Below are 20,229 nucleotides of genomic sequence, written 5' to 3'. Positions count from 1 at the left end.
GTTATAGTGATTTATGATGTCATGGCGTCTTATCGAAGTTCGCCATGGCGCCACGGTCTTGCTTTGCAGCGTAGAGCAACAGTCTTCACCGGATATCATCCCCAACTTGTTTTCAGGTGTCTGATGCAGTTTGACCCCGGTTGTGTTCAAAACGTCAGAGAAGTGGGTCTTCGAGTAAAAAACATGACTTCCTGTTGCCAGGGGGCGTGGCCTATTCATAATCCAATAATGACCACATAGATGTGTTGAGGATGGGACTAGTATCATACGAGGCCATTTTGGGTCAGAAAAGTTGTTTTATGTGGGAGTTATATCAATTTCGTCTTTCATGGCGAGACATCAAACTTTGAGGCCACGCCCCCTGTACGCCGTTACTCCTTTGAGAGAGTTTTGCATAACTTTTGATCACACATGGCTTCTGAACATCCTCAGCCATTTTGGTGTCAATACGATAATATCTCTAGGAGGAGTTCGTTCAAATGCGAGGTCAGTAAAACGCCAAAATGGCGACTTTGACCCAAAATGGCCGCCTTCCTGTTTTTTTTAGAGCAGTTCTCCAAGAGGATTTTTTGTTCGCCTGAGCATTTAGAACATGTGTAGCTGAGTTTCATAAGATTGACTGACGTGCAGTGGCGGGGCACTATAAATAGGTGGCGCTCTTGTTCAATTTTGCCCGAAATAGTCCCGAGCACCCCAAAATATGAAATTTTTCACATTCCTTTGGGAGGGTACGCAAAATTTGGTGAGTTTTGGGGTATGTTGAGACCCCCAAAAATGCAATTCATTTGACGGGAGAATAATAAGAATAATAATAATAAACGCTTGCATTACAATAGGCCTTCGCACCGCCTTCGGTGCTCGGGCCTAATTAAAGCTGCAAGCAGCGATGAAGGCCCTCGCACCTCTGGCGCCGCTCCGGCCTATTGCACCGCCCCCTCGGCCTGCAACCTCCCTCCCCAAGCAAGCTCGCTCTGGCTGGCAGCCGTACGCTCAGTCGTCCCCATGTTTCTGCCTCGTGTGGTCATTGTCTCTCTCTGACCATCATCTCGTACATCAATGGGCCTAATAATGACATCAGAAGTGTTCATGACCATGTTCTGACCAATAGTGTGAAACAAATCCAAACAAAATCATGCTTTTAAGATCTGCAGATATCAACATGGCCAGTAGGTGGCGTTATAGTGTTTTATCATGTACTAACATGTTGAGGTTCGGACTTCAATGACAACTGCCAAGTATCACGTCCTTGGGTCAACCGAGTCCAGAGTTATAGCCACTTCCTGTTTGATGGCGAGGGACAGAAACCTCACAGGCAGCCATTTTAATCATGATGGTGTAAAGAGTTTGTTATATTGTGAGTCATGAGTTCATCAAGGATGATATTGATGAGTTTGAGTAGGTTTTTAAGGTTTTCAATGGAAAAAAATGGGGTACTTCCTGTTTCCAGGGGGTGGGGCTACGGCGTTGACAACATCTGGACATGTAGATGTGGTCAGCATGGAAATGACATCATATGTGGCCATTTTGGTGTAGATAGGTTGCTTGTTGGTCAGCATAGTGGGTGTGCTGGTTGATTAAAATATTGTAGGGGGCGCTATAGAGCCATATTGCAACTATTCCAGCATATGTCATTTTGGCTCAGTTCCACATCTGACTACGATCCTTCCTACCAAGTTTGGTGGAGATCGAGGGTACACCGGGTGAGTTACAAGTACTTCCTGTTTGGTGGCGTCGGACCAATATTCGCCATGGTTACGTTTGGCGAAGGAACTTGAGATTTTTATTGTGGGATCATGAAAGGGTTTGACCTGTTGTGAAGCACTTTCAAGTGTCTGGAGTTCATGCCTGAGGAGCAGGACCCCGGCATCTGCAAAAAAGCACTTCCTGTTGAAAGTGGGCGGGGCTTAGGGCTAGACCGGAAGTGGTTATATGTGTCTGTTCGGGACGGGACCATGACTAAACCCTGTGAGTTTGATGGTGATTGGGTGAAAAATGAGGGAGTTATACTTGTTTTTGATGTCATGGCGTCTTATCGAAGTTCGCCATGGCGCCACGGTCTCGCCTTGCAGCGTAGAGCAACAGTCTTCACCGGATATCATCCCCAACTTGTTTTCAGGTGTCTGATGCAGTTTGACCCCTGGTTGTGTCCAAAAGGCCAGAGCAGTGGGTCTTCGAGTAAAAAACATGACTTCCTGTCGCCAGGGGGCGTGGCCTATTCATAATCCAATGATGACCATGTAGATGTCTTGAGGATGGGACTAGTATCATACGAGGCCATTTTGGGTCAGAAAAGTTGTTTTATGTGGGAGTTATATCAATTTCGTCTTTCATGGCGAGACATCAAACTTTGAGGCCACGCCCCCTGTACGCCCTTACTCCTTTGAGAAAGGTTTGCATAACTTTTGATCACACATGCCTTCTGAACATCCTGACCTATTTTGGTGTCAATACGATAATATCTCTAGGAGGAGTTCGTTCAAATGCGAGGTCAGTAAAACGCCAAAATGGCGACTTTGACCCAAAATGGCCGCCTTCCTGTTTTTTTTAGAGCATATACTCAATAATTTCTTTTTTGTTCGCCCCGAGCATGTGGAACATGTGTACAAAGTTTTATGAAGATTGCTAACTTGCAATGGAGGGGCATCACAAATAGGTGGCGCTCTGGTTCAGTTTTGCCTGAACAGTCCCGAGCACCCCAAATTATTAAATTTTTCGCATTCCAATGGGGGGGTAGGCAAAATTTGGTGAGTTTTTGAGCATGTTCAGGCCCCCAAAAATGCGATTCATTGTGCGAAATAAAAATAATAATAAACGCTTGCATTACAATAGGCCTTCGCACCGCCTTCGGTGCTCGGGCCTAATTACAGAAGAATTACAAGCAACAAAACTGAACTAGCTCTAGGTGTGTATTGACACGAATCTGTAAATATTTGTTTTAAATTTACTTCAGTGTAGTGAAAATGGAAAAATAAGCAAACAACACCTGAAAAAATTATATGTGTGTGAAACGTACAGATCAGTTAATGCCAATCTGCTGTATTTCCTAAATTTTATTCATTATCTTATTGAGTCATTCTGTCATTATGTTACATGATTTCAAGTTCATACCATCGATTGCCTAAATAAATAACTAAAAACTGCTATTAGAATTACATTTTTGTAATGGAAATATCAGAGTCCCTGATAATTATTTGCAGCTAAATATTTGTTACTAAAGATTTATCATGAGTGTGGTTGATGTGCTAAGATTTGATGAATGAATTTTTAATTTGCGGACTTTGACGTTAAGCTGACAAAATGTTCTCAGTAACTCTTTAGAACCTCAAGATAAGATATAAAAATTTAAGTTAAAAGTTTTGCATCATTCAAAAATAGCCATAGCAGACCCAGAGAAACTTCAGTAAACTGCACTAATCCTTCCAGAGCCCACTAACTGCTCAGTATTCTCTTTACATTTGAGATGATTTAGCCACGTTGAGAGAACAGCAGGCACATTTATAGACTGTGATCTGTCGACAGACTTAGAACAGAGTTTCATGGATAGCTATCAGAAAACAATAGCAAAAACAATTATGTTTAAATAAGGCAAGAAAAGAAAAATAAGTAAATAAATCTTATTTGTTTTTGTTCTCATTTGTCGAACTGGGTATCTGTAAGCAGCCTTCCACTTGCCCAAACACAGGGTTTAGCTTCCTCTGTAAAGCAGACAACCAATAATGTTGATCCCTTAATAATTAAACAACCACTGACATCCTCTGTCTACCCATGGCTGTACATTTTAAATTTAGGTTCATAATCCCTGTCTGCAGAGGGACTTCTTGACCTGTACGCTGACATTTAAATTCAAACAGGCTTCTGCTCACGCTGCACTGCAGTGTTCCTCTAAAACATGAACTAGTAAGGTCATCACAGGACAGTCTCAGCTCATACTGTACTCTGTATTGTTCAGTCCACCTCCTCAAGATTTATCTCTTTTGAGACCATCTCCTCTTCTAACACATAACTTACAACGACCTGTTCTAGTTGCTCCTCCTTTAGTACTCACTGCTTCCACCAGGTGTTTTTTTTTTTCTCACATGTATTAGAAACATGTATTAGGCGGTGTTGGTTTGTCTGTTTGTTTGCAACATAATTCAATAAGTTCTGAATGGATTTTGATTAAATTTTTCTGAAGTTTCATAAATGTAAAAAAAAAACCAAAAAAAAACGAGTGATTAGATTTTGGGTGTGATCAGGGTCCCCACCTGGATCCAGGAATTTTCTGAAGGATTCTTTAATATAGGGAGATTTTGCTATTAGAGCTTCTAACTCAAAATAATTTCCACAATCATTGGAAAAAAAATAAAACAAAACAAAAAAAATAAAAAATAAAATAAAAATACAATGGCATGGCAGGGGTCTGCATTTTCTGAGTGCTTCTAGTTCTTTTTTTTTCTTTTTTCTTTAACTGAACCACAAACTTAGTTTCTGTTCAGTGTTTGAATCTTGATGTTTATATTATTTCATAGCTAAACAAATTTTTTTAAGGACGATCAAGGGATGATATAATACATGAAACAGACCATGCCTTTGGAAATGTTCATTGATCTTCTGTGTTTTCTTTTTTATTGTGCTGCTGCATTCCTTTATTGTTTACAGTGTTAGGGGCATCAGGGGCATATGCTAGGGGCTGCTGTGGCTCAGGAGGAAGAGCAGTCGTACCAACTGTAAAGTTGATCGATAGATTCCATGCCGTACTGAAGTGCTCTTGGGCAAGAAACTAAAACCCACGTTGTCTGTCACTTAGCATATAATGATAGAAGTGTATATATGAGTGTCTGGTCTGCATATGACTATAAAAATTCTATATAAATGAAGTTACCATGGTGCATTGTGTGCAGCCTTTGGCTGGAACAGCTTGAAACATGAAGCCACGTCATGCAGGATATTGCAAATTTTTAAATTGTTTAATGTGTGTCCAAAAAAAAAAAAAATCCATTACAGCTGTTCCTCTTTAAAATATTTCCTCTGTTTTTAGTTTAGTTTACACGAACATGTGTCCTGCAGACACAAATTGTGCCCCAAGAAATTTTTAGGAACTTTTTGTTGTTCTAGAAACTCAGTGTGATTGTGCTTGTTTGTGTTGTGTTGTTTGTATTCTAATAAGAGAGGCACTGCTACACCTCCTCTAAATCTTTTGAGCTTTTAGAATAGTTTCCAACTCTAACAAATGGGAATAATTAGGACCAAATTTCCACAACAGAGGTTAGCTGAGGTTTGCTACGATTAATTTGTTATCAGGAGTAATTATTACTGCAGTAAGATCAGCCATACAATAACAATACACATAATTTCTTAAGTAACCAATGTGAAACTATCAATGAGGAAAAGACAGAATTCTTTCATTTTTATAGTCACATGGAAGATTGGGCTTCTTGTTTTTTTCTTTTTTTCTTTTGAACAAACAATAAAACACTACTGTTTCTGAAGCAAAATTATTTTAAATACACATCCCTAATAGAAAAAAAAATCTTGCACTAGGTTTAGCTCACTGCTAAAATTGGTTAATGTTGGTTGAATTTCTCTTTGTCACAGACTCTTAGACCAAATCATACTTGAAGGTGCATTTATGGAGCAAGTGCTTTCTTCTTGTCCTGCAGCATTACAGTCCAAAGTGATGTAAAACTGTAAAACTTGTTTGGCTAAAGATAATAACACTGATGTGTATAAACCATGGCTCATTTCCACTGACACTACCCTGGTAAAAAACATGATTTTTTTTACTTATACAAACTTAACTGTGTGTTTTGATTGTTTGAACATTGAGGCTATGAGAAGGGGATGGCCCACAAGGTCCAGGCTCCTCTGAGCGATTTGCAGAGGATGACAAGTCAGAACCTTGAAATGAGTGTAGGTAGGCAATGAATAGACAACATCCTTCTGGATCTGGAAAAAAGTTAAAGAAACTGAAACAAGACTGCATTAGCTGAAGGACCACAGCAGTTGAAGTGGGTCTGACTGCCATGACAAGAAGTGGCGTCAGCCAAATAATAAATTTTCCAAAACTTTGCGGTGCAATGAAAATGCAAACCACACAGATTTCCAGGAATTCTTTTACCCATGTTAAATACATTTTGTGTTGTAAAGATTCCTGGGAATGTTGACGGAAAACCCTTTATTATTTCAACTTTGTAAAAAAGTGGCTGCATCTCCTGGTAAATTTTATTTATGTTAATTTGATTGAACTGATGATATTGTACTGAAATGGCTCACCCCTGACTTATGTAGAGCTGTAATCCTTTTTCTTTGTGCATTGAACTCATTGTTCAATGCACATTGTTTTTGGAATTGTGCTTTGGGTTGGTCGACCCTTGCACAAAGAAGCTTCTAGCACAGGTATAATGGAAACATAGAGACTTTGAAAAGACACTTTGGAGCTTCAGCACACTAAAATGATTATCGGTAGCAATTTTTTAAAAGGCTGTGTATGCTATTTTTACTTTATGTTGATTTAAGAGAATCTCAAATAAATGAAAATGTGTGCATCAAACTCAGCTTATTGCATTCTCTAATCATTCTGCTCAAGAAAAGGAATAATTCAAAGAAACATTTGCAGGGCCACGACATTCATATCTTTGATGATGGGTGTATGAACAAATCCCTGTCACCACCAACCATGTTACCAGCAAAGTCGTTTTAGTTAATGCTGTATATTCTGTGAGTGATCAAAAGTAATTTTCCTGATTTCACACTGTTTATTATAACATCCAAGGTTCAAGCATGAAGCAGCAAATATGTGTTGATTTAAATTCAAAGATCTCCCTGTTGCATCAGTTCTACAATCCCTTAGATGCACTTAGCTGCTATTATAATATTATAGCTACTACAATATAACTTAGTGTGGCAAAAAAAAAAAAAAAAAATAAATATATAAATAAAAGAAAGAAAAGATACACTGGTTATTAACAAAACTGGCTCTCTTGGTTTACCCAGCTGAGCCCAGATATTCTTAAAGCTGCCATCAATCTCCTTTTCCTCATGTTTGCCTCTTTTAGCAGGAGGAGTGATTGCATGCAGCATTCATGGCCCTAGGGAGGGAAAATGTGTTTCCCTGAACTGCTGTAAGCCTGTCAGTGAAGAATCTCAGACCACCACTGTGTTTTTCACCAGAATGGACCTTGTAACTGAATTTGTCAGGTCCTAGCCCAGGAGAGCTGACAACCCCCTAACCTTGACACTGCTGTGGAGCAGAGGGAGAGACATGATAAATCTTCTATATAACTTTACTTGAGCATGGACCAGGTGCAGGTCATACCAAAGAGCACTCATTAGCAAGATTTACTTACTTGCGATTAAAATAGAGAATGAATGAGAAAGATTGTGAGGGGAAAGAATTCCTAATTTACCCAAATCCTTGACTAATCCAGCGGGCAGCCTTTCCCTAATCCTTTCTATTTTCAGCAAAAGAAACAGGACAAGGGTGGATACTGCTACAGAGGCATTCAAGGAAGAGAAGAATTTAGCTTTTCATTGAAAATGTCTTTTGAACTTGTAATACAAGAGCTCAAATTAAAGACAGTAACCAAACAAGTTATTGTAGCTTTAAGAACCACTAGTGCTGCTGGATGACAACTTCAGACTATTAATGGCTAAAATGCCAAGGTCAAGCTGCTCACTCATGCTGTTAGACCTTCCAGTCTTCATTAACATGCTTCCTCATGCTTTATGTCAGTCAAAGGAGGATTTCATTATTGTTGGGTTTTTTTTTTTTTTTTTGCTCATCATGTGGTTTTTTGACAGGTTGGAAGCTGCTCCTGCATCAGCACTTAACTCTTTGTATTTACCCCTTTGTTGCTGAACAGAGATTGACATTGAGCGCTGTGTTCGGGAGTCTATCACCCTCTTCTGCTGGACTCCAAAGAGTGCTACGTATCGACAGCATGCTCAGCCAACAAAACTCGTCGGTGACAGTGGCTTTGGGAAAACCACAACATACTTCTCAACTGACTACCAGGACATGCCCAAGACCGACTTGGTGAGTTTTAATACAAAAACATTTACCAAAATTAATGTAAATAATGTGAGGTGTCAAGAGTTTACACAGTACTTCTTGTATTGTGTATAAGAGTTCATTGATAAAGTATAACACTACAACTGATCATGACAGCGCACCAACAATGGTTTAATGTTTTGGGTTATCAAGACTACAACAATTAGAATACCAGCTTAATACCAGCAATGGGAAAAGCATAGAGTAAAGGCGGATTTATGGTTGCTCGGCGTTTGCTTCTGCGTAACTGCCATAGGCTCGGCGTAGCTCCGCAGAGGCTCGACGCTCACCTCTTTCAGACCTGACGTGCACCCCTGCTTCACAGACGGTTATGCGGAGGTACTCCCTTGTGATTGGTCAGTGCTACAGAGCAAAAAAAAAAAGATTAAAAAGGAATCTCATAAAAAACATGTAGCAGAATGCATTTGTAAACAGGTTTTTAGGTCATTTTGAAAGCATCTGTTGTCTGTGGAGCCCTTAGGTGGAAGGAGATGGTGTTCCACAGCCTCTGAGCTGCAGAGGAAAAGGCCCGGTCACCCATGGTGCGTAGCTTGGTTCTGGGGACCGGGAGGGTGTTTTTGGTTGCAGAATGGAGGGTGCATTAGGTCTGGGGGGTGATGTGTTCCTTAAGGAATTGGGGTGCATGTCTATGGATGCACTTGTGGGTGAGGAGGGAGACCTTGTATTCAGTTCTGAGTGGGACAGGGAGCCAGTGAAGAGATTTCAGAATGAGGGGGATGTGATCATATTTGCGAACCCTGATCGGGATCCTGGCAGCGTTGTTCTGGATTTACTGCAGTTTCTGGATGGTCTTGCTAGAGATCCCATAAGAAGTCCATTACAGTAGTCCAGCCTAGAGGGGACAGAGACGTGGACAAGCTTCTCTGCATCTGCCAGGGTGAGAGTTGGACAGAGTTTGGAGATGTTCCTGAGATGGTAGAATGAAGTCTTACAGAGGTGTTTGATGTGGGTGTCAAAGGTGAGTTGAGGATCCATTTTAACACCCAGGTCGGTGACTGATGTGTAAAGGGGGATGTTTTGGCCAGCGAAGGTGATACGGGTAATGGTGGTGGAGCGGAGTTGATGTAATGTACCAACTAGGATGACTTCTGTCTTTGAACTGTTCAGCTGAAGAAAGTTGTGCTTCATCCACGCCTCTATCTCCTCCAGGCAGGTGGTCAGTGTGGATGTTGACAGAGGAGCAGAAGAAGAGAAGGTTGTCCTTAAGCTGAGTATCATCAGCATAGCAGTGGTGGGATACCCCATGGCTGCTGATGAGATTGCCCAGGGAGAGCAGGTAGAACAGGGGTGTCCAGCTCCGGTCCTAAAGGGCCACAATCCTGCAGTTTTTTGATGTGTCCCTGCTCCAAAACCACCTGACTTAAACTGATGAGTCATTGTGCAAAACTTTATACACTGCAGGTGATGGTGTGGGTATGCAAACTTGCTTTGCTCAGGACAGCATGCTCAGTTCTGTCGGCCAGATATAAGTTGAACCAGCTCAAGTCCAGTTATAATAACAGTGTAAATGGGTACATATGTGATCAGTTGAAAGCAACTCACCTACAGTATAAAGCCTCCTAGTAATCCACTGATTGATATTTTTCCTGGCAAAAACACACTTTTCTTATTGACAAGGGTCCCTGCAACCCAGCTCTGTAAAACTTTGCTCCATGAAATCACTTTGGTGACCTTTTTCCACAGATGTTGCATACATTCCCAGCGTGCTTGTAAAATTACCCAAGCTTTCACAAATTCTCTAACTTCGGTTTGCTTCAAATATTTTCAAGTGAGTTTACAATATAACCAGCAATCTTAGTTTGACACTTCTATTCAGATTCTGGGTGCTTTCATGTCATGTCCACAAGCTACAATTTCAAACAAGAGTCTACTTTCCACAGAATTTCTTAAAACTTGTCTTAAAAAAATCTGTTAAAAGTTTTTTTTTAGATTTTTGAGCTTCTCAAGTTAGATTATGAAAAATAAAAACTTTGGAGGAAATATCATGAATGAATATTTCTGTGGTTCATGTGGAGCTTTTTTGGGGGGGGAGCACTTGGCCGTACTTATGGAAGAGTCTGTCTAAAACTTTATTTTATAGTTATTGTTTTCAAATTTGGACTAGAACGTCATCAGACAACAAGCTATGGTCTGGTCTGGTTTTCCATCTAATACTGTAGCTCACAGTCATTTATAGGTGTCTGTTAACAAAAAATCATTCAGATGGACCTAATGTTTTCTTTTTGCTTTTATTTGTTACTCAGTCATTGTAGAATTTATTCAGACAGTTTGGAGGAAAAACAACTATTAACTTTACTAAACTGGCATCTACATATAATTTAGCTGTAAGCTGTGATTGTACTTTGATTATGCATAGATTGGGAATTCAGGACAGATTTATCAGAATGGAAATGAGTTTGACATATGCTTTTGTCCAGATTTATATACCTTCATGTACTACTGATGCAAATTGATTTTAGAGTTAGTGTCCAGAGTATGTATCAATGCTTTGATTTGAGTAGGGTTTGCTGATGTCACACAGCACTTTTGTCTTTCTTCAGTTGTTGTGCTGCAGCCTGGTTTGCCTTTCACATCGTCATGCATCATGTCCAGAAAGCCCACAAACATTCTTGTCAGCCCTGTCTGCTGTGTGCCCAAGTGATTGCTGTAATCTTTTTCACTCAGCCGAGGCACATTTGTATGGGTGGTGGCATTGATCCATGGTTGCGTCTATGTGCGCCCTTTCTGAAAACATTCAGGTGGGAGTTAAACTGTCAGTCTCAAAGCTGGAGTTTCAACATAGATAAAACACAAACCAAACCAGAAAACTGCAAATAAAATATAAAATAATTTTATGTTTCAATGGAAACTTGGCTGTTGACTGTGAAAGAAGAGAATAAAATTATCCTTGAGGCAAGAAGTGAATTCAACCCATCAAAGTCGAAAAACAAAACTGGTTCTTTCAAGGAAATTTCTAGCATGATAACTCACCCATTGGAAATTTTTGAAATATTCAAACCATTTCCTGGTCTAAAGTGCTCAAATTATCTAAAAAGTAGAATGGCGGAAACTGTGCAGATGTATGTTTGTGCTCCATCCCTCTCTCCATTAACAGTGTGGGAGGCCCTGTCAGCAGATTCTCAAGCTTTCCTCTAAGCAGACATTTATCTCACTGGACAGCTGTCTGCTGAGTTTGGTCTGAGGGACCAAACAAGACAAAGCAAGCTCTCCTCCTCAAATGTAGCATAACAAATATAATAAAAAACCCAGCGGTACCACTTTGTATTAATTTTATTCATACATGTAGTTGTATTGTATGAATCTTTGGCATGAGCTTAATCTTTCTTTATTTTAGTAATTCCCTTCAAATGTTTTTCATGACCCGAACCCCTAACCCTCAGAAACTAACTATCGTTAAATCATTTATATTACATCAAGAGTTTGGTCAAAATGTTTGCTCGAACGTAGAACAGCTGGCAGAGCTTTTATTTGACTATGTAAACTGATGTACACAGGTAAACTGTAATAGTCCCTGGTACAGTCTTGCTGTATTTGTGGTCTAAATTAATACAAAAACTGTGCTAATTGAGCAATAATAGTAAAGTATCTTTAGTAAAATTAGTTCATTGTTAGGGTTTATCAATTTGTGCAAATAAATTGTAGGTTTTTTATGGTTATATTTAAACTGTTCAGGTGACTAAACTGAGAAAAGTATTGTGTGGTAGCAAGTCATAAACAGATCTCATGTCTTGTTGGTAGAGCCTGATTAAGCCTGAACCTGATTATCAAAACAGTATTTTAACATATTTTAATCCCAACTGCTATTCATCTATTAAATTCTCTGTAATGTTTAATTTTTTTTTGTCTTTTTACATTTTTTTTATAAAAAAATCTTTTAAATATTTTATATATTATTGATCACCGAGCTCTTCTTACTTTTATTGTGTCCTTCATACCATACTGTATGGTTGTATGTTGTATGTTGTGCTGCTTAAACTAATTGTAAACTAATTTGTGGGACTAATAAAGTTGTCTAAGTCTAAGTTAAAATATTTAAAATGCACTGACTGAACACTGCAGTCAGGTCTCCTTTGCTAAATAAGCTATTTAATGTGAATCATAAAACTTCAGTATAAAACTAACTTGTTTTAACTTGTTTAAAATGTTCTAATCCATCATTCTTTTAATGATCTAGGCTTAGACAACACACATGAATGAGGAACACTCAAAACATAACATGGAGCCAGATATCAATGATGAACCATCTGGACTAGCATGACAGTCAGCTATCACCACAGCCTACTGTCCATTCCTGGGTTATTTGTTAATGTCCAAATTTTAAGCATGGAAGTATAAACCTGCCAATGTCCCGAGCCTCCTGGCCATTTGATAAAATTATATTTGTCTGCACAAGCCCACAACATGATTGTGAAAGATGGCATCATCTGAGCTACAGACCTGAAGTGTGCCCATTTAAACGTAAGAAAAAAAGTTAGAGTTTCCAGTTCTCAGATTTCACTAAGTCAGTTGAAAAATAATGTGGCTTGCCAGTTGCTGGCAAGATTGAGAATGAGCTGGCAGAGTTGTAGTAAATCTATCCTTTGAAGCAAATTACTCACACAGATAGTAGCGTTATATTACTTTCTCTGTAACGTCTGGACTCAGATATTTATCAGCAAAAGTCTAAACGAATTTTCATGAAAAGGCTCTTCTGTCATTGAACTTAAAAGCACCCATGTAATACTGAGAACTGCTGTGTTGCCAGAATTAACATTGGATGCTTTGTTTTAATATCCTCCTCTGGAAAATTTCATGTGTGCCTGCGTGGGATTGATATTTGCTGACTGCTTTTTTTTCTCAGATCATGACCCCAGTTAAGCTTGTTTTCTCTTGGGGTGACTGCAGACTTGGAAGACAGTACTTGGTTCTAATTTTGAAATCATGCTTCACAGTTGGTTGAAATTGAAACATTTTGCTGCAGTAATTAGTGCAGGAGTCTGCGGTTTAGAGTCCTCACTGCCAAGCTAGCAAAATGCCCAAGTGAGATTAAGCCATCCTTGGCTGGCACTCGCTGCTCATCCTGACATTTAAGTCACCTTGCAGTGCTTTGTTAGTCCCAGTGACAAGCAGTATATTTACCTTTTTCTGTCAGTAAATGGTATGTGTATGGATTCGTGTGTAGACTACAGTTTTTTGTACACTTTTTCAGATACAGCAATCAAACGCAAACATCAAACTTCTTTTTTACTCTCCTTGCTGAGCAAAGTGATCTGATTGTAACACTGTGTGTGTCATTGCATGTTTCTCTAAAGTCTCTGTCCTCTGTTGTTTTCTCATCTCTGAAATGTGGAATTAAAAGGCTATTAAATTTGTACATATTTGGAATTTGGTTGCTGCAACATAGAGGCAACATGCTCCAGTTGTGTGGCTGTGTAGTTTGTTTCATTGTGGTATATTAAAGAATTCCGTTAGTATTTTGTGATGGAGATGGACTGTTGTATTCAATGGCCAAGCTCAGAAAATGATGGGACACCAAAATGTTTATATATATAAAAACCTCAGGAACAGGGCCAGTGGTGCCAGCTGCTATATACTACCTAAACTGGTCATGTAACAAGAAACAGCCGCACCTAATGACTTCTGCCTAATAATATCGATTGGAGGTGTTGATAAATGCAGATAGAAATCTGATAGACAACATATTCAAAAAGCATTTTACTAAAATTATTTTAAGAGCTAACAAATTGTATTATTTATTTGTAAAAAGTAGTTTTCAAGCAGAACCAAATATGTACTTGCAAGTATCCATTGCAGGGCTGATGTCTTAGGAGGTTGTCAGTCTTTCTGCTCTTCCCTTTTTGTAATATATATTATTTATAAGTGTTTGTTAGACATCAGATTGAGGGTTGAAGAAAAAAAAAATGGAAAATAATGTTTTTTTTCTCTCTCATAGTAAACCAAACTTCAGGTCATGTTCAGAAGAAACAATAAATGCAGTTCCCAGCTATGCTGCTGCATCTCTTATCTTGCCTAGAATAGCTGGTGTTGAGCTTTCTGCAGGTAATTCAGGAGAAGAGAATAGTGTCGGTGCACAGCCATGTAAAATCCTCTAATCACTTTAGATTAGCTGATTTGACCTTTTTTTTTTTTTTTGATTTACCACAATAATCTGCACACTTTACACATACCCTTACAATCTGCTACCACAGAGAAATGAGGTAGATATTGTTATGATCAAAATACCTTTTGGAATAATCTATGAAAAAGAAATGGAAACCTAAAGAACAAACACCTTTTTATGTCACTTATATAGTGAAACTTTACAAGAGCGGAGGGGTTTAAGATCAGGAAAACAGAACATTCTTTGTAAAATCATATCAGTATATTAAAATTTCCATGATGAATATCAGTCATTTAATCAGAATTTTACCCAAGGCAAAGTCCTGAAGTATAAGACAAAAAATGGATACTGCTTAGTACATTTTTGTCACAATATTTTTATTTGTATTAGTATGTTTTTTAAACCAATTTTTCCATTTAAAATGATTTCAGGGCATTTGGGTAGTACAACACTTTGCCAGCGATGCAGAGCAGAGCCCTGTGCCTGCAGCTATGCCTCCGGCTGTTTAATGAACCCATTTTGCAGTTCCTGCGCGAACTAGCTCAGGATTATGTCCTGGCCACAGCAGCTGCTCATCTGTCAATATTACTGACAGGATTTATTCAAGTCATTCAGACCTGGTACAACATGGGTGTGTTTGTTTTTTTTTTTTTCTTCTTCTTCTTTTCCCTTTCAATACAAATTATGAAATGATTTCTTAAGAGAAGGGCACAGTTAATCATTTATAATAAACACCAAAGGTCTACCCTCTCAAAGTTTTATTTGTATTTATGTTTTTTTAATTATTTCAATGGTGTAGAAAAACTTAGCTTTTGGATTTTAAATTACACATGTACTCTGAATGGATTAACATGGAATTTATTCATGTTATCGTTCTATGCGTTTTAGGAAATAAGAAGCTAACCTGACGTGGACAACACATCTTTGAATTGTTGATTGATACAAATTCATCAGCCCAGTTGTATTGAGAAATTATTTTAAGGTATACCTTGCTTTACCTCCTCTTCTGTGACCTCCTTTCTTGTAGTGTCGGGAGCCCCTGGCGCTGTGTGACCTGAAAGCAGAAGTTTCTCCCAGAATCTCAGCCGAGGACTTAATCGACCTTTGCGACCTGTCACTGGCCGGACCCTCAAAAAGGAACAAAACTGGCAAACCCAAAATCGTAACCGTGGACATCCGAAGCACTGAGGAGTATCCTTGCAGTTTCTTTTATAACTACAGACTTTTAACCATTTTACAGCCTAATGGTGATCATACTGTGAGTTTTATCATGGACGCAAAGCTGAGCAATTAAAATTCTAAGGGATGCAAGCACAGTTTATTGTAACAGCATGAGCAGTGAACCCCCTTCTGCAATCCTTTCATCCACACCTTCACAGGTGCAGCCAGCTAAGCCACTTAGACATTAAAGCGCATGCACTACAAAGACTTTTGCACTGCTACACCAAGACCACTGCAAAGGTGCATAATACCTCCCCACTCAAAAAAGCTTCTCCTCTTCCTCAGACCTGGAGATAAAGTGGGAAGTGGAAATGGAGCGCAACGAGCGAGGAGTGCAAAAGCTACAGATTAAAGGGTCACCTACACAAAGTCACGCCAACACACCAGTTAGTTAATGAAGCAACAATCTCACAAAGTAGCCTGATCCAGCATATTGTAAAAACAAAAGGAGGCAATGATGTTGTTACAGAATGTGTTTGATCTTAAAAAAAAAAAAAAGTCTATAGCAGTGCATATCAAGCTATGAAAGTTTGAAATTGAACCCTTATAGATTTTTTTTTAAACCTTTATTTAACCAGATAAAAAACCCATTGAGATCATGAACTCTTCCACAAGGGTGACCTGGCCAAGAGGTCGGCAGCACATGTTGTAAGAGCAGTTACATAGAGGTGATAGTATTACATAAAACATACAAAAACATACAAATTTGGAGGTGCAGTAGTATTTTCAAATGCAGACACTGTGACACAACAACAAACAATTTAATATTCAAAACACAGGCACTGTTTAGCCGTCTCACTCTGTCTATCCCTCAGAATAGATCGGAAGGCTTCAAGTGGAATCAGATTCAGTGGAATCAAAATGACACCACTACATGACTACAGCACTACAAAGACCCAAACAGGAAGCTTAATGTATTATGCTTACACAAGCATAACCACATAATTTAAACTTATCTGCTTTATATTTAAGCTGTTATTTTATTTTATTGTAGCATCTAAAATAATCAACTTAATTCATTTGATCATTTTACAGATTCTTGTAAAGAAGAACCAGTTTGAACACTCTTCCCTCTAAACTGGCTCCCAGCAAAGCGTAAAATAGTCACATGAGTTCAGTCTATTGACTTGTGTCCACAGACATGATTTTTGTTTCCACTTAGAAGCATCTCCATGTCAATGAAATTTGGTGCTTCTATCTTCTCACTGCATCAGGTTTCCAGGAACATATTTCCAAGTCTGAGGCAGATTAGATGATCAGTCATCAAGAAAAGGGAAAAACAGATACACACATGGCTGTTAGAAGCTTCCTGTTTCTGTCAATAACATAGGTATGTGTTGTTTCTTATACTTGTGTAACTGCTGATGACTCAGCTACCATGCATGGCATAGACACAGTCATGCTGCATACAGGAAAATAATTTTTAACTGTAATTCTGTCTAAAAATCCCACAATGCATCTGATGTCTCGTTGAACTCTTGGCCAGGTATCAGTTCTTGGAAGAGTTTTAAAACTGAACTACAGGAACAAAGACGGAAATTACTTAGTTTCCATGAACAGCTCTATATAGGGTTAAATTTGGGAGGAATGATTTATTCCATTTTTGTGATGCGACATTTTGCATCTTTTAGTTTAACCCTTCATATAATGTGCAATTTAATGGTCCAGACAACCTTAAATATTGAACCTTAAAATAATCATAATGAGTCAGCTGGAAGCCATCAGCTTGTTAGTGGAACAGTGATTGTCTTGGGGGTCAATGAGCCATTAATAAATACTTAGTGAATAGACCAAGGATAAAAAATAAATAAAAAAATAACCCACACTTCCTTCAGCTAAATTCTTTCAGTTGGCCTCCAGATGCACCTCAGGCTGACAAACATGGACAAAGGGATTTGACCAGTCTCACAGGATTTGGCAACCCTTGTTTGCCTTTGTTGAGATCTTTGCAAAGCTCTGTTGTGGGTGTCTGCGGTCACAAAAAGTGGATTAAATTAAGACCTTCATGGGATAAAAGGAAGGAATCTAGATTTAGCTGTCCATGTACCCATTGCTCCTTAATGTAAAACAACCAGGAAGTCCCTCATGCCTTTCCAAGGCTGATTGTACCATAATAACATTTGTAAGTTAGTGGATTATACACAGTATGTTATGTAACATACAGATTTTTTATGTTCTTGGGCAGCTGGTATGGCTTGGTGAACATAGCAATTTGCTTTAATGGCAATAGTTACACTCAAGAAATGGGACGTTCTTTGTTTCTAAGGATTTATTCTCTTACACACTGCTGAGACGATGTTCTTTCTTACATGCACTTTGTTTTTATTTTCATTTCCTTTCATTTTTTTTTCTGATATCGTCTTTATATCTGTTATTTTTTCTACTGTTTTTTCCCCTTTCTTCTAACATATATTAAGTTAGGAATGAACACATTGAAAATTTAGTTGAAAAGATATATAACAACATTAGTTTGGTACTAACATTTAATGTGCAGTTATTTCATAAACAAACAAATTAGGCTTGCCAAAGAATCTGGTGAATGTTTTTAGATGACTACCAAATTTAAAAGCTGTGTTCCCTTAACTCTGCTGCTTCCAGCTTTGGTAGAGGCCACATTTCTGGTAGCATCAACATTCCCTTCAATACGGTGTTCAGTCCTGATGGTGAACTGGTGCAATGTCCCGCAACAGGAGCCTTACAGAACTACAGAGGACGTGTTATTGTGGTGATCAGCCATGCCATGAAGAGTGCTGCTATGGTGAGAAAGCTGTCTCACACACTTAAACCTGTACATAAGCCATCAGTTAAAAGGTGAAGTTGCAGTTATGACTGAGCCATTTTCCTATTTTAAGCTTGGACAGTAATGTTCTTCACCTTTTTCCATGATGTGCGCTGTGCTGTGATACACACATTTATATACTCTTTAGGAAGAAATGCGTGAGCTCCTACTATCCTAGTAGATTCTATTCATTTGTTCAAATCCAAACTGAAAACTCATCTGTTTAAACTGGCTTACTCACTATAATGTACATTGTTGCAATCACTGTTTTATGTTTTTCTTGTATTTTATTGGATTTATTCATTGTTGTGTTTTTATTGTACGGTGACCTTGAGTGTGAGAAAGGCGCCTTTATAAATAAAATGTATTATTATTATTATTATCCTGATGACCCAAGATGGATCAGCTTGGCAGGAAAAATAATTTGTGTAGTTGATAACATCAGCAACAGCTTCGTTGAGTTCTGGTAACTGAGTTTGAGAGTCTTGTCATTATTTATTTTGGATCTCTGTCAAGGCTTTATGGAGTTGTTCTGACAAAACCGAAAGTCATTAACCAAATTTTTTCACCCGTGCATTTACTGCTATGACCCGTCCAATCCACCACCAACTACCACCAAGCTTTGTTAATACAGTTAAAGTTATCGAATGATTCTGTTGTTCTTAGTTGTGTCATGTTTATTTTCCCCATATTAACCACACAAAAAATACTGCAATTTTATTTAAACATATTTAGGTTATTTTTTTTACTTAAATGGGTGAGTAGAATCTAAATCTTAAGTTAGACAACCGGAAACTTATAACATTCTTAATGTAGTTTTATGCAATGCACAGGCCCAAGTTTAACTTATTAAAACAAGCTTTGTTGGCGTTTGAATTACTTTATTTTAGTTTTTTGTTATTATTATTATTATTATTTATGAAAGGTTAAAGCTTGAAACTTATACTTGAAATCTAACTTGATTAAAATAAAATAATCTGGTCCTTGCCAGGTCTTGAAATTAGGCAATGCAATCTCAGACAGTCTTAGACTAAGAAGTGCTGTGCAAGAGTCTGTGTGAATGGGTGAATGTAGTGTAAGAATGGAGCTTGTAGTGTATGGAGTGTTTTGAAGGGTTAACAAAGCTGGAAAGTTTGAGCATTTGTGGTTCCAGACAGTCTTGTCATGTACAGCATGGGATATTTAAACCCCCCTTTGGTTTGTCTAGTTCTTGTTGAAACGCCGTTTTAAAGGACGGATGTTAGCTTGGAAAATATTTACGTCTGATCACAACACAAACTTCAAAACCAAATCAAACCATTGTGGCGTTCTATAATATTCCTTAACAGTGTGATGCTTCACCGTGTGAGGCTAATGCGAATACTAATGCCCAATGTTTGTTAACATAATCCTTAACAGAAGGTTCAACCCTCGAAGAAGAAGATAAGCTAGGGTCCAGTGATAATTCAGTCTTTGTTGTTGAATCCTCACATGATCTTTAAAAGACCGAAACTGTCATCTTCTTTTTTGTTCTTGTTGAATTAGCTATTTTATAACTTAACACAAGTATCTGTCTGCATCACTTTCAGCCCTCCACAGATGGACAAACATGCAGTCATTAAAAACATAAGCAAGCATAAACATCAGAGATGATAATACTTGCTGATTAGCTGGAAGTTATTTTGAGTAAAAAGCAAATAAAAAGCAGAGTCAGTGACAGTCTTCATTATTTTAATGCTCATTATCAGAGTGCAGCTAACACTGTCAACTGAAATTAGTACTAGTCCAGGACTCTCTCAGTCCTGTTTCCACAGTCTCCACCAGGCTGATTTCATTATAATTTTTTATGTTATCTATTAATTTAAAGTGTTACGATGCACAGACACGGCTACTTATTTAGAAATTCACACCTGAAGAGACAGCAGACCTTGGGGCCTTTTTCAATTTGTGCAAAATAATTTTCTCTTTTATTTAATTAAACTTGGTTTTGTTGTTTAACTATTCTGGTACTGACCTGTAAAGGGCAGCATTACACCTATAAAAGAGTTTCCTGACTTGTTTGCTGACTTTTGCATTGTATGTACATGAAAACGATGTGTC

General features: G+C 38.3%; 1 protein-coding gene across 3 annotated transcripts in view; it reads left to right on the top strand.

The window, feature by feature from the left end:
- The window catches only part of tbck (TBC1 domain containing kinase), a 49,052-nt gene that overhangs the window by 28,289 nt on the left and 534 nt on the right, over window positions 1–20,229 (top strand). For all 3 annotated transcript variants that reach the window (XM_041983575.1, XM_041983577.1, XM_041983574.1), the window contains exons 23-25: window positions 7,842–8,014; window positions 15,178–15,341; window positions 17,970–18,129. In XM_041983575.1, coding sequence (XP_041839509.1) covers window positions 7,842–8,014; window positions 15,178–15,341; window positions 17,970–18,129 — 497 coding nt within the window. The remainder of the gene's footprint in view (window positions 1–7,841; window positions 8,015–15,177; window positions 15,342–17,969; window positions 18,130–20,229) is intronic.

This window comes from Melanotaenia boesemani, chromosome 4 (assembly GCF_017639745.1).
Source record: "Melanotaenia boesemani isolate fMelBoe1 chromosome 4, fMelBoe1.pri, whole genome shotgun sequence".
Lineage (NCBI taxonomy): Eukaryota > Metazoa > Chordata > Actinopteri > Atheriniformes > Melanotaeniidae > Melanotaenia > Melanotaenia boesemani.
The sequence above is the reverse complement of the archived record's forward strand: the minus strand, read 5'-3'. Positions and strand labels throughout refer to the sequence as shown.